Raw genomic sequence first — 24633 nt, forward strand, 5'->3', positions numbered from 1 at the left:
GTCTAAGGTTCATATATTTAAACCCTTCATTCTTTAACTTTTCCCAAATATCGTTTAAGGATTTGATAGATATTTGATATCCCTTTACGCATTTAACATTTTTTAGTATCGTGTTTTCTGCTGTTATAAATTTTATGGTTTTTAACTTATCAGTATAAAAGGTCCAAGACTCAATGTGATTACTTGATGTGGAAACATTTTCCCGGATCCCTTTCTTTACGTCATTTAAAGATGATGGACCATTTGTACAATCAAATAGTTTATCTAACTGTTCAATCACAAATGCTGTATCATTGCAATCAGAAACTTCTTTCCATGCCATCATTTTTAAAATAGCTGCCACGGTATTACTCAGAGCATGCGCAGCATACTTCACCCTCATCTTAGTTTTGAATGTTGGATTTACAATGGTACTATTCAGTTTTTTAAAATTTAAAAAATTTCTGTTGTGTTCTTCTGCAACTACCAAATGCCTCCATTGTGCAATTTTTCCATCGAAAGACATATTTCCACAAATTGTTTCGTAATGATTTGAACAAGTGAGGGATGTCATAGATTATAAAAATTTTGTCATTATTTACAGAGAAAAAGTTGCTATCTATGCCTTGTCCACAGTTTCTTTTTAACATGTTAAGAGCTCCTATATTTGTAGATCCCTGATCACAAACTGTTGTTAGAACCATAAATCCGATTTCTTTTAATTTTTTGATGATGTCCGATATAATTTTTGCCAGTTTTGCTGTTGATATTGTGCCTTCCACAAAATAGTGCGCAATATATTGTTTGTATTTATGTTTAGCACCCTGTATCATAAACACTAACGCATGGTCTGCAATTTTCTTTTCTCGTCCCATGTTCTCGCCCTCTCCATAATCCACGTAGCCATCCACTTTATCAGCAATTTCGTTATAAATTATCCGTTTCTTTAACGCCATCTCGTCAAATATTAACGAGCAATATTTATTTTCCTTTGGCATACTTGATGCTTTTGCCTCTAACATATCAATTATATTTTTATTTATACCAGGCTCCATTGGTATATTTTTTAAAATCCTTTGGAGCGTTTTAGTGCTTGGTAGCGTAAACAGCTTTTGCATATAGCGGTATGCTTTAGGGGACCGTTTAAATATAGCCAAAGCATATATTTTGTTGGCTAAAGTCCACCTTTTTCCTTGTGACTTTTTTTTGTTATTCTGCACTACATCCTTTACTAACGATGTCAGCACTTCCGAATCTAACTTGTCTAAATTCACTCTTGACTTCGCTATATTCCTTATTGTTTTTTTTTGCATTTTGTAACTGTCGCCAAAGCCTCTTCTCTTTAATTGTAAATGTTGATGAAGTGTCTGTAATAAAAACATTTCCATTAGTAAAAAAAACAACATTAAAGCAAATTGAATTGAATATTGGTTAATTAATCAGCAATTTTACTTAGTTTTTTAAATTAGGATGTTTTATCTTACCTTTCATTTCAATGTTTTTCTTAGGTCTTTTATAACTGTGGACTAATATTTCTGCCTGTGCATCTTGATGGCAAATGTTTTTATCATCTGAAATATTATAAATATGCAAATTAGTTTAAAATTTATTTTGTTGTTTTATGAAACATATTATTTCCAAATCAATCAATCATTATCAAGTTTTAAAAAAATGCAAAGACAGGATAATGATAGCTCTTCTCATAAAATATGAAGCGTGGGCCCACCTTCAATAACAATGACATAATATTAAATTAAAGGCATTTAGAGGTTTTAATGTTCTGCATTCTGGATGCGGTCTGCGGGTATGTCAAGACAATCTGTAAGTGGTCGTGATAAGGCAATCAGTCACGTGTGCTTTGCGTTCTTTGTTCGTATCCGCACGGTCAAATAGCATTAATATAAAATGTACAGAAACCTAGAATGTTGTACATATAAGTTCATTTTGACCTGACTGCAGACTGCAGAACGCATCCAGGGTGGCATTCTTTAGTTTGAGGGAAGGCATATTTTAGAAGGTAAATAATTAGTTTGTACACTTACCATGAGTAATGGGTTTATAGGTCATATGTTCTGGTGCATTGGAAGTAGAAGGAAGAGGTTCAAAAGTTGTTTTCGCAGAAATACCAGAATCTGGTATATCCACAGCTCCCAAACATGTTGAATTTAGTTGTTTGGTTGTAGTTGTAAGGGGAACTGAAAGCAGATAATGAAATGTGAATTGGGTAATAAAATGTCATGTTCTTACCCAACTTTAGGGTACAATCAGTCTAGTACATGTCTTGCTCACATTAAAAATTACTAGCTTATAAATATTATTAAACTAGCTGACCTGGCTAATTAATGTAGATTGCCTAAAATTTTTCAAATTGGTCCGGTACTTTTTTTGAAGAATTTGTATTACACAAATTACTAAAGTCCCTCTAACTCAACACACATTCTAAGCTAAATTGTGTTACGAGTGGGTTTACTACAATATTCAAGCTGTGGGGTTCTAACCCGCACTTTAGGCTATCTTGGCTTCGAGTTACGGAGCCGATCAAATACAAACAAACAATTAAATATTTCCTTTTATATTATTAGTATAATTTTAGATAAACATACCTCGTTCAACTGGATTTGACTTCTTTGGAATGCAATATGAATGATCATAAAGAACTGTAACAAAGTATAGATATAATTAATAATTGAAATTATATATTATTTATTGATAAGCATACAACACATGTTTGTGGTTACAAAGAAAGAACCTTGTTAAATTGCATTCGGTTGGTTTGTTTTGGAAACCAAAGAAAATTAATTAAGACATCTAAATAATTCAGAAAAATTGATAGATAGTAAATTAAATTTAAAAAAAATAATTGAAGCCATCATCATACCTGTCTTGAGGTTTTCTTTATTGGAGTCTTTTACATGAAGAGGAAACTCTGTCAAAACTTCATCTGGCAAGATGGGATTGCTCAATTCCAGTGTTGGAATAGCTGAGTTCTTCAGCCGAGTTCCTTTGGCATTGAAGGATTCAGGAGTGAAGTGCCCACCACAAACAAACTTCAGTTGGTGTAACTTTTCAATAGGTACATATGCTAAGTCTTCTATGCCAGCATTTTTAACCCACATTCGACAACTGAAATAAGAAATACCTATTAGAAAAGAAAAAGAATAACAAACTGAAATTTATTCATCAACTAATTTCTTTTAGTATTGTTATGCAATTCATTTACAGAGTACGAAACAAAATACTGAAATTAAAAATTGGTTATGGTTATTTACTGTATGATTAAAAATATTAATCCCAGCCTTTAAGTTTACACAATCAGTAAAATTATCTTGTAATAAATGAGTGTTATTAGAAACTTACCGGTCAGAATCCAGAGGAAACCTACTCAAAAGTAAGGGTGATCCACCACGACTTCGCCTCTTATTACAAATAACGCACTTCTTGTTGTTTCTACTCTCCATTATCAGTAGAAGCCTAAAATGAAATAGGTATTAATTAAACAAAGCCTATAATTTCTCTCCAACCAGTGTCAATGCCCTGGTTCATGCATTTACCAGTTTTGAAAGTACATTTACATTTTCATCACATAGGGTTGTTTTTAATGAATAATAGATTTGTAATAGATCTAATATTTCAAGTAAGTAGATAACATACCCATTAAACAGAAAAGTAAATAAGAGTTTAAACTTCTGTAGAAGTTGAAACACAGCTTATTTAAAAGAGTCTCTATCTCACAAAAAACATAACACTGAACAGCAAACTTTATCACGCCCGATACGGAGGAACTTAATCAACTCAACGTAAACGACAGAAAAGTTTATTTACAGTAATATTGCACCAAATCTGAGAAAATAACTTCACACGAATCAATTCGCCGGTTAAAAACTCAAACTCAATTGACAGACATTTTTTTTCATTTGTCAAACTAACAATACTACCAACATAAGGACACTAACAATTATTTTTAGTATGGTGGTATTGATCCGCGGGTTCCCCTGCTATAGTGAAATCAATCCAAAATGCACTTTATTACTTAAGGGGTAAGGTTGTATATCAATTGCTACATATAGAGACTAGTTTTTGTATGAGAAGTGTCTACCCACTGGTTAGAAACGTTCGATTTAAGTTGACAGGAGGGCGGAGCGGCGCGAAGTTAGCTGCGATCTTCACTCTGGTTCCGCGCCTTTGACGTCATGAGTTGTTTTCTTGCGCCCATAGATGGCGCTAACAAGTAGGATGGTGCAACTCAACTTTAGTGTTTTTTGTAAACATAAATTTTAACACAGATCTATCTACCTATTTACCTGTATTGATACTAATAAATAACTTTCTATTTCTTTTTAATGAATAATATTTACTTCAGGTTTTGATTTAATAAAGTGGGTGTATCTTTCTGTATGTAGTGAAAAGGTCACGTTCGACACCTACGAACACCTACTGCTGAAGTTCTGACAAGTCTATTATCTATAGACTGCATAAGGCTTTCGCTTTACTTAAGGCATTACGTGATTGAATTTAATAAGTGTACTTTTAAAATGTCTTATGTGTTGTGTGTAATAAGTATGTTTAGTTTTGATAAAAACTCGAAGTAGTAATTTATAGGTTTAAATAAAAAACATATTTAAATCACGCGTATTTATTTTTTATTAACTCGAGTGTGGTAGCTATGCTTTTCGCTATTCTCAACCAATACACATTAATTGACAATAATATAAATTATGCTTACAATTAAGGGTACAAAAATAAAATGTAAAAAATCACTAACTATCTACATATAAATACCGGCGAATGTATAACTTTTAACTCTAAAATAAACAACACATTCATTATTTCTCAAAAGCTGATTTTAAAATAATAAAACAAAACTGTTTTATCGTGAAAATTATGAAATATTTTCCATGTAATGATTAACAATGTTATTTAAAATTTTGACAATAAAACAAACGAAAAATTTACCAAATTTTATATTTTCTAAATTATTATGTTAGTAACTTTTTATAAATAAAAACAAATCTGCAAATCCAACACTGTTTTTTTAATAATAACTTTTTCAAGGACATTAATTTACAAATGTTCGTTATTTTTCTATCTACAACAAACAGATCTATTCATATACAGGACATGAAGTCTTTTCATTACCTAATATTCATATTTTCATCATTTTCAACCGACTTCAAAAAAGGAGGAGGTTCTCAATTCGACCCGTATGTTTTTTTTTTTTTTTTTTTTCTATGTTTGTTACGCGATAACTCCGCCAAATATGAACCGATTTGAACAAATCTTTTTTCGGCGTATAGGTAATACCTCAAGGGTGGTCCCATTTAAATTTAATAATAGAAAAAACAACCCCCAAGGGTGGAAAATTGGGGATGAACTTTTTTATACGCAATATCTCCGCCGATTATAAATAAATTTGAACGATTATTTTTTTGTTGAATAGGTATTATCAAAAGGGTGGTGTCATGCGAATTTGAAGAAAATATTTCACCCCCAAGGGTGGAAAATTGGGGATGAACTTTTTTATACGCAATATTTTTAATTTTTAGTTTTTTTTTTGTGTTCACGCATTTGAAGTCGGTTTTATTTTTTTAAAAAGTTAATTATACATTTAATTCATACATTCGTTATTTTACATTATTATTTTGAATGCAATGCTAAAACCAATACAAAACTTGAAACGTTATGAAAGACCTATTTTATTTATACAATACTAAACTATTTAAAATCGCTATCAGTCTGAATTCAACAACAGTAAAACTACACTATTATGTACAATTAATTTATTCGTAAATCATTGGAGTGATTTTGGTGTAGGGAAGTCTATCTCGAGTATAACCGAGAGTTCGGATATGATCGAGAATTCGAGATTCGATTGCTGATTTTGTATGAATTTTTTGTATACAACTCGTATATTTTCTTTTGCAATAGGTACCTACTTAAATTTCATTATTTGAAACTGTTTTTACTGTGAAATTAAGTTAGATGGGATCAGAAAGGAAAACTGAACTAAGTGATCGATCGAAACAAGTTGGATACCTGAAATTCGCCAAAAACATTGTAATAGACCTCAGATAAAATGAAAGCCTAGTAAAAAAGTGCCATATAAATTTAGTAGAGGTTTTCGATAACTTTAACAAATAGATCAATCCAATTTAACGAATTGATCAATCCAGGTGTATTAAGAACGAATAGTTTTAGACTGAGTTGCACCACGTTATTTTAACAGTAACTAAAACAATTACCAGTGTTTTTAACAGACTTTTTACGTTTGTTAAAGTAAGATGGTTTGGCGGGCAGTTATGGGTATGGGTTATGAGCAGTTATGGGTGAAAGTTGAAGCTCTGATTTCCTATTACGGCTTGTTCAAATAAATCTTTTAAAATAATTTAAATATGAATGCATTTGAATTGCAACTTTTTCATTATTTGACCGAGTAGACGTTTTTCGAGCTGAAATGTAATTTTTGCCGATGTAAGATGCAAATAGGATTCTTAGAAATTCATACGATTGTGCGGAGTGCCCTCAGGCTGCGCTGGAAAATATTTTCTGGCTCGCAGCCAAAATGCAGGGAAGAATCCTCGTGATTTTCATTTACAAAGTAAATCAGGTATTAGGCAAGAGGCGAGTTATGAAGAACATAGTACGTAAAATATCTTTCGAAGTATCTACAGTATTGTTTTATTTTTTGGGAAAAAGATACCGGAATAATATAAGTGATTATGTATGATGGGTTGACACATCCCATCACTACTTCGAACTACGTATGTAGGTAAGTATTGAATAAACTCGAGTTTCGAATTTCTTCTATAATTATCGCTGAACAGAAACACTGGAACCATTTGAAGGAATCGAAAATAAACTGCAATATTTGTTTTTGAACAAATAAAAAGGAAAAATAATTTCAGTTCATTAATTAAATAATATCCACAGCAATTTATGAAATCGTGTAACAATTTCCTTACCAACCGCGTAGAGTCTCAATTATTATTATAAGTACGACGAAACGAACGGGTTTTTATAATTGGAAGCTGAAAATATTGCTTTCAGTTGACGTTTCATTCCGAAACCAATCAAGTTTCATTATAAAGCACTGGTATTATCTAAAAGGGAAATTTATTTATATGCGGTCAATCAGCATTTATATACTAGACATATAGGCACATCTGGGAATACGAAACTTAAATTAATACATTTATTTAGCTATCTTTTACAACATTTAATTTTATTTTACTATATTATTATTACTATTCTAGTCGTTTAGCGATTACATCACTAATTTAGGCTTATCCTTAAATTATTGGCAAACCTTATGTTGTCTAGTTATTTATAATCTGGCATACTTGAAGTTATTAGAAAATGAACTAGCTTATTATTACAATTTGATAAGTCAACTCATAATAGTACATTATGACATTAAATTAGTTATTATTAGTCAATATTACAGCCCAAACCACACACATAGTACGAGAGCCCACGACCAAAACCATGTCTCATAGCAATACGGCAAAAACCCTATAAAATCGTTAGATTGTATGATTCTGAACCCGACTAGGTGTGTGTGTACGTTACTCCAGCTGGAAAGTAGCTCCTAGAGTGATATGAGTAGAACGTATAATTAGTTCCCAACATGGTGTAAATGTGCGCCGAATTAGAGATTAGTGCGTGCTGTCCTTTTGGTACAAAACGAAAAAAACGATTCCTGCTGGAGTAACGTTGTTCTAGCAGGAAAATTCTAAACGAATGATCGGAAAGAGAAAAACTGTGTACAAGCAGATAGCTTATATTTGTTCTATTATTTGAGCTGAAAATGTGATTTGTGCGTCTTCAGGTTTTCGAGATATTGCATTTCCTGCCAGGGTAACGTTTTGCAGAATGCTCTATCTCAATAACCGTTATATGTGCGCCTATAGAATAAACACACACGAGTAGCTCTTGATTTGTGCGTATATGTGAAAGAAACATGTTTATGAAAATATTTATAAATATCAAGTAATCGAGCTTTCTTCAAAATCCGAAAAAATCGTGTAGCGCCTGAATAACAAAACATACAAGCTCACTGAAAACTGTATTCGATCCTTCTTAATACGTATTATAACCATAAAAAGTTTCAAAAACGCACATTCATGGGTCATTGAATAATATCATTAAAAGTAAATACGACGGTGGTATAATTTTGACGTCAAAATACAAGGAATCAGCTACACCAAGATGAGTGGATGTCAACCGTATAATTAGAGCGTTTATTGAACAAATATAAAATATAATATTCAGCTTCAAATGTATCGCTTAAAAAAAGATATGCACAAAAATATCAAATTGTAAATAACGGCTGGTTACCCGACCAAATTCGAATGCATACAAAAAAGCGACGGATTCATACATATCGATGACCTTCTTAACTATACTCACTAACCGGTAGAAATTTGTTGTACCGAAGTACACTGAAGTACAAAATAACAAGTAAAAAATAAATTTTAATGACAACTTTTTTTTCTTATCTCTGGCATGAGTAATGTATGTGCGCCTATATTATAATTTACAATTAAGTTTTGCCGTGAAATATGTGTATTATATTAATACTAGCTTCTGCCCACGGCTTCACCCGCATGAAATTTAGTTTGTCACAACACAAATTACTTTTCTTTCATGTCTATAAAACATTTTTAGCAATTTATGGCCGCTGAGGTAGGAAAGTTCCACCACAAAGTGGCGACCACGAACCGGAAGACGTGGCGTGGGCAGGCCTCCCACTAGGTGGACCGACGATCTGGTGAAGGTCGCGGAAGGTAGCTGGATGCGAGTGGCGCAGGACTGGTGTTTGTGGAAATCCTTGAGGGAGGCCTTTGTCCAGTAGTGTCTTGTCTTTCGAACGATATTGATCTGTGATTTTACGTCATGATTAAATACTTTTTAAGATAAATTGATAAGAGATTCTTAAGAAGAGAAATAATAAGGGTTTTTCATCTGATGTGGTTACAAATTGTATTTATTTTTCATTAACAATCTAAAATACGACTATTCAAAATAATTGCCAAAACATTTGAACACGACTGTGCTAACAACAGCTTAAGTTTAATACACTCAATGTGAAAGGTCATCGATGTGTATGAATCCGTCGCTTTTTTGTATGCATTCAAATTTGGTCGGGTAACCAGCCGTTATTTACAATTTGATATTTTTGTGCATATCTTTTTTTAAGCGATACATTTGAAGCTGAATATTATATTTTATATTTGTTCAATAAACGCTCTAATTATACGGTTGACATCCACTCATCTTGGTGTAGCTGATTCCTTGTATTTTGACGTCAAAATTATACCACCGTCGTATTTACTTTTAATGATATTATTCAATGACCCATGAATGTGCGTTTTTGAAACTTTTTATGGTTATAATACGTATTAAGAAGGATCGAATACAGTTTTCAGTGAGCTTGTATGTTTTGTTATTCAGGCGCTACACGATTTTTTCGGATTTTGAAGAAAGCTCGATTACTTGATATTTATAAATATTTTCATAAACATGTTTCTTTCACATATACGCACAAATCAAGAGCTACTCGTGTGTGTTTATTCTATAGGCGCACATATAACGGTTATTGAGATAGAGCATTCTGCAAAACGTTACCCTGGCAGGAAATGCAATATCTCGAAAACCTGAAGACGCACAAATCACATTTTCAGCTCAAATAATAGAACAAATATAAGCTATCTGCTTGTACACAGTTTTTCTCTTTCCGATCATTCGTTTAGAATTTTCCTGCTAGAACAACGTTACTCCAGCAGGAATCGTTTTTTTCGTTTTGTACCAAAAGGACAGCACGCACTAATCTCTAATTCGGCGCACATTTACACCATGTTGGGAACTAATTATACGTTCTACTCATATCACTCTAGGAGCTACTTTCCAGCTGGAGTAACGTACACTAGGTGTGTAGTAACGGTCGAAAGTGTAGCAACTGCGTGGGAGGCCATTTCTGCTGTGTCAAAAAGAAAAGACAGTCGGTATTATAGCAATACGTCTGATAGTGAAAATGTACATAGATTTTATAATTGTATTACGAAAAAGTTTGTTTTCAGACATTTTGCGCGTAGCATATAGCCTGAGCGCATTTTTTAAAATGTCAACAAATTTAGCCGACCTGTATCATAGCAATACGGATAAATTTTTTTTTCAACTTTTCGTATTGCTGCCATGATTACCAAAAACCTGTTTTCAGACACTTTAAGTGTAGCATATACTCCCAAAAACGAAAATAACGTTTCGGAGTCGCCTGGCCGACGCCTCTGTTAAATGTTTTTTTAAATTTACAGCCTTCATAGATATTCAAGAATCTCCCTTGTCTATTATATGTACGATGTTTATTTTACAGAAGATGACGTTGAAGATCTGCAAAATTCTTTGACAATTTTGAAAATTCGGTTAGATCAAACGCTACGCGGAAAATGTCTGATATTGGTATTTTCGAGTTCAGGATAATCGTATCTATCGATTTGATGCGGTTTTGGCCGTATTGCTATGAGACAAAAATTTTGGTCGTGGGCTCTCGTACTAACAAAATGGCAGGCAAAATGGAGAACAGAGACATTACCAATTCACAAGCATTTTAAAATGATTTTTTGAGACACTTGCCAGAGTAATGTAGAGCAAATTGTGTTGAAACGGGTATTTCAAATACCGAAAATTCTTTCTTTGGAGAAACTTTGGTATTATGTAAAGTTTAATATGACTTGATAATGTGATCGAACACACAATTTTAATAATAAATAAGTACTAAAATGTGCCTGGTTTGAAATAAACATCCTATTTTCTAATTTTTTTTTGTATTCACACCTGAATACATCTTCACTGTAAAATGACAGAGTTTATTATTCCCCTGCACTTAAATAATAATTCATAATAATCGTTGTGTTGTCAGTGTAGCCGATAAATAAATGATTGAACACTATTCTCTTTTCTGGACTTTTGATTTGAATATAAACCCGTTGCACGAGGTTGACATTATGTTAGTAAACAATATTTCACTTAAATAATAAAAATTAAGCTACTTTCTTGCGTATACTTAAAGTTTTCTGTTCAAAAACGTGTCTATCCGTTCACTTTTGACCGGTTTTTTCAGAGATTTTCCTAGAAATACAACTCTAGATTGTCCTTACAGCTAGTATCATAGTCTTTGGTGTAATTTCACTAGAGGCGGGTTTTGCACTAAATGGTTTTAGTCACAATACTACTGTCACTCGGGCTTGAGCACTCGTCCAGCCTTTGGTTCTTCAGGTCCTGAAAAAAATGAAAATTAAGTAAAAAAAAAATTTACTTTTTACATCGGCGACCATATTTTTACACAATTTTACAATCTGAAAAGTACCTACAAAAAACAATTATACCATGAACAATGAACATAAACAAATCAAAATTAATCTCGATTCATTCTTAAGACTAGTCTATTCATTAGTAACAAGAATAAAAGTCCATCTCATCATCAAAATAATTCAGTCTTAGTTAGTTGAGTTAATGATATTAAAATCCGACCTCATCATTGTATTGGCAACTCCCAACGATAAACTTTAATAGGATTTGTCATAAAAAATATGAGATTTTTATAAGTAAGCCGAATTCATCGCTCTCGAAAAAATAATCTTCGAGTTCAAGCGGTGCAATTACTTTCCCGATCCGTATTTTCTAAAAAAATAGTATGTCTCGTCGTAACATAATTTCCTTTGTCGCAGAAGAATCAATTTACAACGTAACACGAGCAAAAAATTGCTATAGAAACTCTCACATGAAAGGTTACTTATTGGGTTCTGCTCAATTTTTACATAAGATATATTTTCGCACGGCTTAAGAGGATGAGGGACCCGATGTGTTGGTTTTAGATTTAGGTCAAAGGTAAAATGAGCATTAGGGGATTTTCCATAAGATATTGATTTAGAATAAGTGGGGTCTAATGTCACGGAAAGTTTTGGTCTTGGTAAAAAATATGCCGTATATGCATTTAGGGTATATTTTGAGATAAAAATATCTATGATACCGGGTTTTAAGCAAATAATAAACAAATAATTTGAAATTTCTTTCAGTCTCTCCATGAAAGGCTTTTTTTGTATAAATAAAGTCGTTTCTTTATTTTTTACTGCTTTATTGGCTTCAAACTTGAAAGCCAGCAGTTTTGGATTTCCGACTTTGATGAGAGCAATCAATATGTGTGACGATAGCGTTTTGAGTCATTTATAGACGAAGCAATTTATAGATACAAAGTTAAATTTTCAAGTCACAAGCCCTACTTATATCGAACTAGCCCAAAATGTATGATAGATTTCATGATGGTAGATATGGTCAGAATTCCATATTAGAAGGCTTTGTCCCCCGCGCATTAGGCGGCCAGGCCACGCGGCCAAGTAACTACTACCAACTATTTCTTAACCCCAGGCCCGCGGGCCACAGTGTGGCCTGCGAAAGACTTTTAAAATACGCACCAAATTCAAAAAATACAGTAACTGAAATAGGGATTATAAGTGGCCCGTCGTTAACGACTGAATCCACCGTTTGGCCCGACTCTTTAAAAGGTTGAGCAGCCTCGGTCCAAATAAACTTACCCTGGAAGTGGCCAGCCTCTGCACGACTATCTCCAGTCGGTCGCCCGCGGACGCTATGAGCGGCACCGTCAGGCAGCAGTCGTAGTCCACTGTTCTGGTTCCGTTCACCTGGTTACAATAGAATAGAATATTTTTTATTTGACGGAAGGTACAACCAGCTAAAGGTGACTGATTACGGGACTATTCCCACCTCTCGTTCCCACCACTGCAACTCCTGTGTAGCCAGGATCTACAGCTTGACCGCCACAAAAACCCAACCAATGAAGGTCAAGTTTGTCCCGGGGGAAAGTTAAACTGTCATTGGACCCGCAACGAAATTAATCAGAAGAACATAGGAGGAGTTCGACTGGTGACTGATTGTGAGTATCTTGCGCCACTTCTTCTCGGTACCAGCCGATATGTTGTACCGAAGTAAATAAATGATTTCGTTTGATGATACACAATGCCAGAGGATTTTCAGTGGTTTCCCTTTGTAAGTTTTAGAATGTAAATGCGATTTATCTAGGATATCCGAATCTAACTGTAGATATAAATAATGCAAGGTCAATATCCTTGTCAGTCATATTATGAACGATAGGTAATTAGCCCAAGTCGTGACTTGAACTCGAGTCTCCACTAAATGTAGAGGCACGTAGGTATACCAATTAATCTAATGAGGGCTATCGTTTTAGCGCTCAACAGTTAGCGCCACTGTAGAGTAAGGTCCTGTCACTTGCTAGTAGCGAAGACAGTGGCACCAACTGGTGAGCGCTAAAGTGGTAGGAGGACTATCGCATTTGCACTCATCAAGATGGCGCCACTGTAGAGTAAGGTCCTGTCAATCGCCAGGGGTGCCAACTGTTAAGTATAAAAACGATAGCCCTCATTCAAAGTAGGTGAATGCTATACGCATTATTCCATTTATTTAGTGCTTACACTATGTTATAAATCTTAAAAATAAATTATAGCAGATCTTTCTGCGGAAAATGTTACTAAAAGGGTTTGATGTTTTTTATAAGGTCAAGGCAATTTACCTGCAATATCCTATCATAAGGCCTGAGCAGACCGACTATGTCAGCCGGGCCGCCTTTCCTGATCCTATTGATGTACACGCCTCTCTCGTACAAGCCGTCTGACACAGAGAACCCATAGTCGTCATAAATGGCATCTTTGTACAGTATCACGTGATGGACGGAACCACGAGCGGGCGATACCGTTTCGCTGCTGTAAAGACCTGGAAAAGGAGATTCAAAGTCAAAATTTCTTTATTTGTATAAATTATTATACAGGGTGGAATTTTGTAATGCCACCTGGAGGGAAAGTACTCTTAATAATATATTGTAGATAAAAAAAAAATCTCAAAGAAAACATTCCTTTATTTTTTAAAACAAATAGAACTGCATTCAAAGATTTCCAAAAAATATTTGCCACACCCGGGAATCGAACCAACTAACTGTAATCTGTTAAAAATTACACCCTGTATTTTTATTGCATCGATCGTTAGGGTCAAGTATAAGGATGAAATCTCTCTAACAAACTTGATAAATGAAATGAAAGGAAATCCATAAAATCTTAAATTATTTTAATTATGTACAGAAACAGAAATAGTGGTAGTGGAAAAATTTTTTTTTCGAAAATCTATGAATGCAGTTATCTTTCTTTTCAAAAATAAAGCAATGTTTTCTTTCAGTAAAATTTTCTAACTGCAGTATTAAGAGTACTTTCCCTCCAGGTGGCATTACAAAATTCCACCCTGTATAGTGCTTACAAATCGTCAAATATTTTGCTCTTATGGAGCCTCTACATGTCTCATAATCTTTTTACCCTACCAGCGCTTCGAGTTATGGTAAGAATACGCTAGTTTCCTAAAAAAAATAATTTAGACCGTCCATTTTATCATAAAATATTGGACACGTATATTTTTGATTGTCAATCAAACAAATAATAACAAAGTTATGGTGCGTTGAAGTTCCGCGCGACGTCACAAAATGCTGCACTTTTGCATTCATTGACGGCACGGGACTCTTCTTTTGAACTTTGGCGCGCTTTATCTCTTTAATATTCATTAGTTTGAAAAAGTGAAAAATACGTGTCGAGTATTTTTTATATGTTAACTGACGGACTAATTAAAACCACGGTTAAAACTCTTGCTTAAGATGGTGGAAAACTGAAAACTAGTTCCCAGCATGGGGGTTTATGCGGCGACTTTTGTGGGGTCATCACCATGTATTATCCCATTGTTCAGGTAATCATTGTCCCAGGAAACATCCCTATTCTGATCGCTTTATTTTTTGTTTTCTATCCATGAAAATCATATAAACCTGCTACCCAAGTGTAAAGACATACACGTAAATTGTGAAAGATGACATTTAATCAAAGGTACAGAACTTATTTTTCATTATTTACGTCTCTAACGTTTTACTTTTCCTGCGATAAGTTACTCGTCGATACTTACCTGGGACTTCATTCTCATAAATAGGACTGGTGGAGAACTGAAAACTGGTTCCTGGCATGGGGGGTTTATGCGGGGACTTTTGTGGGGTCGTCACCGTGTATATCCCATTGTTCAAGTAATCGTTGTCCCAATTCGGTCTCCTGGTCTTCGGAGAGACCATTCCATAAGGACCCATCTGCACATAATCACATTTGCAAGACGCTCGCTCCATGTTATGCAGCTGACAATCCTTCATGTTTGAGGTTAGGATCTCTATTTGCTGGACATCGTCTTCTCTCGTTATATTCTGTTTATTTTTTAATGTACTATCGGGAATGATACACGTGTTCTCGTAATGGAACGTTTTGAGCGAGTTGTTCAATGAGTAGTTTGGTAGAGGTAGATCGTTGACGCTGTACGGAGCAGCTGAGTTGAAGTTGGAAGCCATGAGTTTGTCTTCGTCTGTAGGAGAATATATTTGCTTTTCCGCTATTCGAGTTTTATCTGGAACTGCGTATTCTATTACTTCGGAATTACCTGGAATTAACAGCTGTGTAAAAATAGCTGCAAGTGAAATAACTGAATTTTTGGAAAATGTCTTATGTAAGGGAGAATGGATGTAGGAAGCTGAATAACATATTTTAGTTCGTGTAAGTGTATCAGAGTTAAAGGTGCATTAAATATTTAAAGTTCTGGCGGTCTCTGTTTAAAGACTTTTAATGTTATGGTTGTGTATGTATGAGTGTTGTGTAAAGTATTTTGCATACATACCACAATTGGTGCTAGTTCTGACTGGCGTGTTCTGATCCCAGGACTCAACAGCGCTGTCGTTAGAAAGTCCTGGACTTGACGTGGAATGACTTGAGTCTCTTGCACTGCACTCGCCACTCTCTATTGAACCTGGATCACGAAAAATATGAGTATAGTTGGTTCCAAGTCTTTAAATTTCCCTAATATTTCTATCCACCCGAAGACATGAATTAAGTCAAACATAACATTTCGAGTCTACTGTAAGTAGGTACCTAGTCTTGGAAAAAATTAATCATACCTGTGACTTTCCTGCACAGCTGCAGTTGCACCCTTTGACCGCTCGATTGCAGGAGCTTGATCGCTTCTGACAGAGGTTTGTTGAGTACACTTTCACCGTTAATTGTCAATAGTTCATCTCCCATAGCAAGCTTGCCACATTTCTCTGCTACTCCCCCTGAAAAATGTTGGTTTATGTAAAAAAAATTTAGATTGCGTCGTCAAATCTCAAGTTAAGTTTGGTATATAGCAGTCCGGTACATGAATCGCTAGGCCAGGCAGTCGTTAGTACCCTTTGTTCGGTATAGGACAGATTCTGGGATTGGACAGATTCGTGGATTCGGCAGATACTGGATTGGACGGATTCGTGAATTCGGCAGATTCTGTGATTCGACGGATTAGCTATACGACAGAAAATGAACAGTCGTGCTCAAAAAGATAGAGTAAAGTAATAAGTTCCTTAGTACGAGCCAATGATAATCAAAATTCTTTACCAATTTGATGGACTAAACCTATGAAATAATGTTCTCACGAGTATTACTAAGAAAGTTGAAAGTTTATTTCAACAAAAACACAAAAAAATCCGAAGTCTAAACAAAAAGGCTACATAAGTGCGTAAAATTTTACCTTCAACGAGCCCGCTTAGCAAAATTGGCTGCGTAACATCCTCACTCCCCGCTATAGTCAACCCCAAAGGCCCATTTTCTTGCTTGATCAGTTCCACTGTAAACACTGCTGTATTTCCATTCTCACTGCCATGACTTCTTTCGCTTTCTTTAGCACTATTATTTGGACTTTCCGTGTGATGACCAGAGTCCACCTCGCTATGAACGACAGCCTTTATTTCGATATTACTAAAACTTTGTAGTGTCAATTTAGCGTTATGCTTGTGGATGTTAGACCAGTCTTCGGTTAGGTCACGCTTCCGAATTTTTAGCGTGATGATATCTTCTGGAGAATTTTGTAGGATGTTGAAGGCGGTGTCCTGGAATTTCATGAGTATTTTATATTGTGTAGGGCTAATAAATACTATTTTGAAACTTAGTTACGTTGGATACATATTTTTTTATTCAACAAGGAAAATACAGAAAAAATATCTTTACAAAATTGTTTATAGCCTTATTATGGAAAGATTTGCACAACACAACGCAAAAAAACCATAAAGAGTACTTATGTAAAAAATCCTGTACGATCCGAAAGGGGTGATTTGGATGCTTATGCAAATGTAACGACTTTATGTATAGTACTATTGAAAACACGTAAAAAATGCACATGAATGCACACGCTTTATGGATACTAATTTATTGACCGATTATTGACTACAATTTATTTATGGTTTTTAAATATTTCTTATAAACATGACGAAATAAAGTAAGTTGATAATAGTCTTACCAAAGATAAATTGTGTAATGGTTGACCATTGATGGCTAAGAGCTGGTCTCCCGGTGCTAGAGCGCCGCTCCGGTGCGCCACCGACCCTGGCTTGATGTCCGATATCACCATCGGTTCTTCGTTGCTGAGCAGTTTTTGTTTGCAACCTAAAATAGCATTTATTAATTACAACTTTATTGCAGAAAGAAAGTTACAGAATACTTTACATTTTTTATATTATTTTTAGATCTTAAAAGCTATGTATAATAATAAATGCGAAATGTAAAATTAGATCAAAATGCGAACGTCTCAATTTGAACAATCCCATAATTATATGGCAATTATAACTTTGTGGTCTAAACTAATTGAGAACATTTTATAGGTAGGTATTTTGTGTGCACATACTGTTGTTCATATTTCATTATTATCAACCTCATTACAGACACAGGACATCCACTGCTGACATAGGCCTTCCCAAATGATTTCATGCCGGCTAGGATGCTGGCCGTGATAAAATGGATGTTAGACGACAAGGAGTGTACGGGCTTATCTAGTAAAATCGATAAAATCTTATCGCGGCGCGCATCCTAGGCTTACAGATTGTTTAAAGATACTGTAATACTACATAATTGACATTGGATACTTACCTGTAATAGTAACACCGAGCCCCGCAGTGGTCTTCGCCAATTTCACATTGAACACGCCACTCGACGCCTCTATAGTGTTCGGCATACTGAACTCAACGTTCAGAGTCAAGTACTTTGGGTTGTGAGAATCATTCCGCCTTTGCAAAATTTCATTAGCAACATCAACAGTAAGGTTTTCATGGCCGTTGATTGACATAACTCTGTCCCTTATTTGTAGACAGCCGGATCTGAAATAGCAATAATTAATTCTAATTGGAACACCGAGGGCACTTCAACTTGTATTCGAGTCGAAATCAATTCGAAAACGTAATTGAAAGCGGAGTTCCTTATTGACTCACGCCATTGCTGTAAAATTTAAATAATACTTATTTTGTAGTGGCTCGACGGGCCTAATCTTGTGCTTCGAAGTACTTGTCGTAATTATAATAATAATTTATTTTCCGCGTAGGTATGAGGTAAAAATTGTGATAATTATTATTTTTTACATTAAATTACAAATCAAGTCGTGGAACAAATACATGAAAATCTGTAAGTTGAGAGCGAGAGAAAAAACAAAAGAATATCGATATTGATCGTCGAGAAAAAATGCTTTTCTTGGTGGCCAGTGTCACGCGACCAAGGAGGCGATCGTATGCAACATACTTTATGTTGTATCAGTTTTGGCAATAAAGAAAATAAATCTATCGGCAAACAGTTTTTTATCTTTATTTCGAAAGACTGGCGTATTCTTAAATTGTATCGTCTTTGACATAAAAATAATTTGCACCCTACAGTTTCATTCGCTCTACATTGTATTGAAAGGTTATGAGTAAAATGTGCACACGTGAACACATTACTCGTACACCCAAATTTAAAAATGTATAATAACATGGCATAAGTAGTCTCTGAAAAGGCATAATCATTGGAACCCTGATTAGTTCTTAGCCATGGTACTTAATAGGTAAACAAAGCTAATTTTAACCTGTAAGCCGGCGACTGCGCAGCGACATGCGATATAACCAGCGCAGCATTGTCCTCATGCACTGCCAGCCCGCTGCTCTGCCCTGGAGGCACCTCGAGCTGTATGTTCAGAGACTCCGTCCGACACACGCCCAGGCTCATGTAGTTTTGTTGGCTGTCTGTTGGACAAAAAAATATATGAAAAATAAGTCAATAAAGTTTGAAAGGACGAAGGTGGCAGCCGTAGGATGTCGTAGCTATAGCGAAAAGTACGCGACTATTCCCACCTCTCGTTCTCACCGCTGCAACTCCTGTGTAGCCAGGATCTACAGCTTGACCGCCAATAAAACCCGTTAAAAACAACAATAAAAGTTTGACCCAGGAAAAGTTAAACTGGCATTGAACCCGCAACAAAATTAATCGGAACATCATAGGAGGAGTTCAAGTTAAGATTCGACTTCTCTCCATTGCAAAGCGGATGACAGGTGACAAATAAAGGTTAACGAATAGTAGGCACTCTGGCATCTACCACCTCCTCCATATATCTCTATGGATGTCAAAAAAGTCACGGCGACAAAAGTCACCCTTGCGCGCGAGCCCTAAAGTTACTTTAGTAGGAAGCAGTTTGCATAAAACAAGAAACATAAGTACCTATGGAAATGTCATTTTAAACACATGTTTAACGTCTGTTTCATTTTTTTGTAATAAACCCAGTATAGTTTGTGTGCTGTTAACTCTACATAGTCATTAGATAATTATAGATTTTATCCCACTTCAAAAATTTCAAATGTAGAAACCAATCAACATTGGATAACCCACCATTAAAAAAAAATAGAGTTAGCAGTACATCACATTTTAATTAAAATATACGGCACGGTAATGTCGGTAATATTGCTAGAATGACCAGTTAACATTATAGGTACATTTTATGAAAATTACCAATAAAGAAAAAATTATTTGTACCCAATACATTAACTAATTAGCGTAGATGCCTATACAAATCTAGTAAATCAGTAAATTGCATATTTGCTCAAGTTTCAAACTAGGAAACAAACAGAGAGCCCTAAATAAACAAATGAATCTCGAAACAAGGCTCCAAATACCGCAGAACACGGAATTGTCTTCAAAGGTATTCCGGGAAAGCACGAAATCAAACAAACGACAGCATCGTATTTATTATTCCCTTGTAACTAGATCAAAGAAAGCGCCCTTAAGTACTAATAAACATCATAACGCTAAAATGGTAATAAAAAACGAAGCATTCTTCTTCTTCTTTTCGTGTCCACAACAAACCTACACAGTGTCAGCCCAAAACTCCGCCACAAGAGTGGCGTTGTCAACAGCACTCATCAAATCCTCCTGAGTGCAGTTGCTTGGGCACTCGGGGCACGACATCAGGTGCTTCGTCGAATGGGGAACAAAACCGCACCTGCACTCCATGTTTAAGCCATCCAAGAATCCCCACCTGACCAGATTCTACAAATGCATATGCGGTAGTTTGTGAGGATGTATGTAAGTTTCTCTTTCACGCAAAAAACTACTGTTCGGATTTTCATGAAACTAAGATTCATGAACATAAGATTATTATATAAGCTATAATTCCAGATCCGTAAACGAACTAAAACCGCTGACATAGCCCGACGGATTAGCAAGCTGAAGTAGCAATGGGCAGGGCGCATAGTACGCAGAACTGACGGCCGAGGGGCAGCAAGGTTCTGGAATGGAGGCCGCGTCGACCATGTTCGGAGGGACGTCCACCCACAAGGTGGACCGACGACATCGTAAAGGTAGCAGGGAAGCGCTGGACGCAGGCCGCTACCAATAGATCAACATGGAAAGCATTGGGGGAGGACTATGTTCAGCAGTGGACGTCCTATGGCTGAAATGATGATGATGATTAGGCTATAATTTATACATTCTGTGAGAAACTGAATTAAACAAAATACACATGGCCCAAAAGATAGAGTTTCAAGATACAGTTTGATTTCGTGCAATAAAGAGTTAAAATTACGGGCAGACGCTAAGCTGCTATAAAACTATTTCTAAGACGAAATCGCGGGCAAAAGCTAGTATAAAAAAAGATTAAGTACCTACAAACTCTGAAGTAAAGAACTAAAAACACTTCTTCCATATCGTGGGTATAATAACAACTGAGATAACAGCTTAACCGTTATATCGTTTTTATTCAAACACAGCCCTTCCAAATCTACATAGGTTTATTTTCTTGTGCTTACCATAATCATCTTGTAAGCCTAGTTTGGGCATCGAGCTTTGCCTGTAGTTTCGCTGCCGGTGTTTCTTGGGGTTCAGCGTGCCGGATATGGAGTTTTCTGTAAAAGAAAAAATATTTGTATTTGAAATGAACATGAAGATTTAATCATTATAATGAAGTTTTTGTTAAGAAATATATTTCATAGAGCAGCACTTCTTATACAAATATAATAATGACTGCTGTAAATCCACATCTTATTTATTCAGTGATCCACATATTTTTTTCTGTATTGACATATTTTAACTTAAGTGTCTCATCTAATATTTTAGGAAAAAACATCATGGCATGTAACATCGGATCGAATAAAAAAACAAAAGCAAATCAAATAACACAACCGTTTCTTTAACAATAAACAATTGACAGTCAATAAAAAATATGAACAAATTAAAAACTCAGTTTTTATAAACTCGTTTAACCGAATCCCTTACAGAGTTTTACCAAATGCAAAACTTTAATTGGAGAATTAATTTCAAGCCAAGGCAATATTTGAAATATCTCAAAATTCGATGGGCATTTAAATATAAGCCAGTATTGAGGATTATGTCGGGAACAGAATTCCTGTTCATCAAACTTATGAAACTGTATTTGCCTTATTCCAAACAATTCAGGATTATAAGGGCAAAAAAGTTTACTTTTATGAAAGTGTTTTTGTATAATAATAACTTGCAGTAATGGACAGATTAGTATGTAATTGATATAAATATTTCTTGTTTTTATTATAACACTTTAAAGCAGTAGACTAATGCCTGTTTTCACCATCAATCCCTAATTTTTAAGTGACCCCTATTGTAACACATAACAGGAATTTAGTTTTCGTATGGGTCATTTAAAAATTAGGGATTGATGGTGAAAACGGGCATAACACTCATAATTAAATAATTAATTAATCCATTAGATGTCAAGGTAGCACCAATTAATGCCCGTAACTTTAAACATATGAAATCTAATACCAATTTGCTTGAAGGTCGCTTGTAGGAGATTGTAATTAATGTTCACTACAGGGACAGACTTGTCTTGAACTAGATTTGTTAGGGCCAAGATGGAAAAGGGCTTATCACAAACCTTATCGCCTTGGAATAAGGTTGACACAACTGTGAATTAATGTCTTTCCCCAACACCAAATCTTGAATCATGCTCGAGGCATGACATAGTAAAAAAAACAGTAACATCCGTAATTCTGTGGGCGTAGTGTGAGTTTACATCGAACGCATTCGACTTCGATTGCGCAAAAAAGTGACATAGAACCTGTAGCCTTATTCACGTAACAAAACTTCAACGACAACAAAACACGGAGTTGCGATCCTATCATCCTATCCTATCTATAAATGACCCTACAAATACTGATTTAGAACTGTTTGGGATGGGACGACTTCTGAAAGTTAGCGAGATCTTGACTGTCTGAAATACGTGAAATTAGGCCACTGATCATACTGTGTGTTATACCTTTACTATGTCACAGGGATAGGCCTTGTGGGAAAATACTAAAGAAGTTAGCCAAACCCCGACATCAACTGTCGTTTATTAGCTTAGGCACATCAGACGTGGAACTAAGTGCGAGTTATACGGGCGGAGTTTGATGTTCATACGCTCATTCGTTATTACTTGTGCGCAAGCGACGAGAGGAACGCTGGAACTGGTGTTTGACTTTTATTTTGTGTGCGGTTTTTTTTATCCACAACGAGGAAGCTCTTGGCCTGTATCTCACCTGATGGTAAGTGACGATCAGGCCGAAGGTGGAAGCGAGCTTCACCCGGAATCCTCAACCACGGAGGAACTGGCTGTCTTACCTCTAACTGCCGGAACACAACAATGCTGTTAACTATGTTGTTACGGCGACATACTTAGGTAAGATGGTGGTAGCTAGCCAGGCGGACTTAGAACAAGCTCTATCACCAACCAAACCGAACAGTAAAATCTGCCCATTCAATCGACTATTCAGTCTGTTAAGGCACTCGCTTCATATTAGCCACATACGTCCGAAAGTCAAATAACAGTCAAAGTAAATAAGGAAACGGGTGCCGTATACGATGCTACTACGGTCGGATACTATGATACTAAATCCCATAATAATGCAATCAAAACTGTACCTTAGGATGTTTATAATAGGAAACATATAACGTCACAAAGGCGTCTTTGCTTAACATAATTACGTGTTTAATTAGGCGGAAAACTTCACGTTAAGGGCGACCCAGATAAGAGGGTTTTCTTAGGTGTTCACACTGACCGGTCAATGTTTTCCAATAAGAGGTTACTTACATCTTAGGGACGATGGAAAGAGAAGGGTACTCGTATCTGTTTTAGCCTATATTTAGCCGTCGTCCCTGGGAATGTAGCGGATAATTCATCTTTTCCATATTATTTTAGCAATTCTATCATAATCATCGCCAGTCTAGTTTATCAGCAATCCAATATGGAAAATACATAATAAGATTGCAATGGTCTTGTTTTTAAGAGCGCTTTCACATAAACTTTCACGTTTTTGTCGCGACTCGTATCCATACATATTTATGTAGCGCTGTAGCTGCGTAATTTATATTGTGTCTAATGTCTCGAAAGTCAACGACCAAAAATTTACTTTCTCTACAAGATGTCTTCAAAGAAATAACAATTATAATGCAGTAAATATACTACACAATCATGGATATAGTGACGTTTCGTAAGTTTACAAAATAATGACACTTTTGGGGCTATCCCTACCAAGACACCTTTATTAGCAGGATTTGAAATCCTGCCAATAAAAAAAGTGTTTACAATGAAAAAACTTCACTTATCCTATAACTTGCACCAAACCACTAGTTTACTTTCAAGTTGGACCATTCAGAACTTGGCTGTCGGCACACGAAGAATTAACTCGGTAATCATTATTTCCTCACAACTATACGAAGAATCCAAGCTTTCAGCATAGTCGTTAAAGCCCTAATTGGGTAAGTAATTAAAGGTAACATAAGGAGTGGAAGACTCAAACACTTTATATTTAATGTCTTCATAAACTCAGGAGTTTCATATGCCGCTGTGTTTTATTGAATTAGTTGCTTCTTAATGGATATCAAAGATGTTTCAGCTCTTTAGCCACTGGTGTAAGGAAAAGTGTCACAATTATAATATGATCCTACTATTCTACTACTGTCTGGATGTCTAGATGTGAACATGTTTGTTACTTTTTCACACAAAAACTATTGAACGGATTTTGATGAAACTTTACAGTATTATTGTTTATAACCCAGAATAACATATAGGCTATAATTTATGACGATCCGTGACAAACTAAAGAAGAACGGTCACGCCCCATACAAAAAAAACCCAGACCCGACAGAAACGAGACATACCTCAATTTTTTTGTCATGTCTTAATTAGTTAAATTATATATTTTTTATATTCGAAATCTATGTATAACACCAA

The 24633-nt window shown here is 35.3% G+C and overlaps 2 protein-coding genes across 3 annotated transcripts in view; both read right to left on the reverse strand.

The window, feature by feature from the left end:
- Positions 1-558: 558 nt before the first annotated feature.
- The window catches only part of LOC135088467 (THAP domain-containing protein 5-like), a 462607-nt gene continuing 438532 nt past the window's right edge, over positions 559-24633 (reverse strand). The window contains exons 2-7 of one of the 2 annotated variants that reach the window (XM_063983292.1): positions 3337-3450; positions 2858-3102; positions 2583-2636; positions 2022-2174; positions 1464-1550; positions 559-1346 (exon numbers count right to left, since the gene is read on the reverse strand). In XM_063983292.1, coding sequence (XP_063839362.1) covers positions 1189-1346; positions 1464-1550; positions 2022-2174; positions 2583-2636; positions 2858-3102; positions 3337-3437 — 798 coding nt within the window. In that variant the 5' untranslated portion in view covers positions 3438-3450 and the 3' untranslated portion in view covers positions 559-1188. Of the gene's footprint in view, positions 1347-1463; positions 1551-2021; positions 2175-2582; positions 2637-2857; positions 3103-3336; positions 4078-24633 lie in introns of those variants that run through there. The other variant, XM_063983291.1, reaches the window with a different exon arrangement.
- LOC135088471 (glutamate receptor-interacting protein 1) overlaps positions 10374-24633 on the reverse strand; it is a 386630-nt gene continuing 372370 nt past the window's right edge. Inside the window, exons 9-19 of the mRNA XM_063983299.1 lie at positions 21197-21292; positions 18985-19141; positions 18024-18250; positions 17398-17543; positions 16633-16990; positions 16028-16183; positions 15751-15879; positions 15001-15516; positions 13580-13779; positions 12567-12674; positions 10374-11253 (exon numbers count right to left, since the gene is read on the reverse strand). Of these exons, the coding sequence (XP_063839369.1) occupies positions 11182-11253; positions 12567-12674; positions 13580-13779; positions 15001-15516; positions 15751-15879; positions 16028-16183; positions 16633-16990; positions 17398-17543; positions 18024-18250; positions 18985-19141; positions 21197-21292 (2165 nt within the window). The 3' untranslated portion in view covers positions 10374-11181. The remainder of the gene's footprint in view (positions 11254-12566; positions 12675-13579; positions 13780-15000; positions 15517-15750; positions 15880-16027; positions 16184-16632; positions 16991-17397; positions 17544-18023; positions 18251-18984; positions 19142-21196; positions 21293-24633) is intronic.

The sequence above is a fragment of the Ostrinia nubilalis genome, chromosome 4 (assembly GCF_963855985.1).
Source record: "Ostrinia nubilalis chromosome 4, ilOstNubi1.1, whole genome shotgun sequence".
NCBI classification, from domain to species: Eukaryota; Metazoa; Arthropoda; class Insecta; order Lepidoptera; family Crambidae; genus Ostrinia; species Ostrinia nubilalis.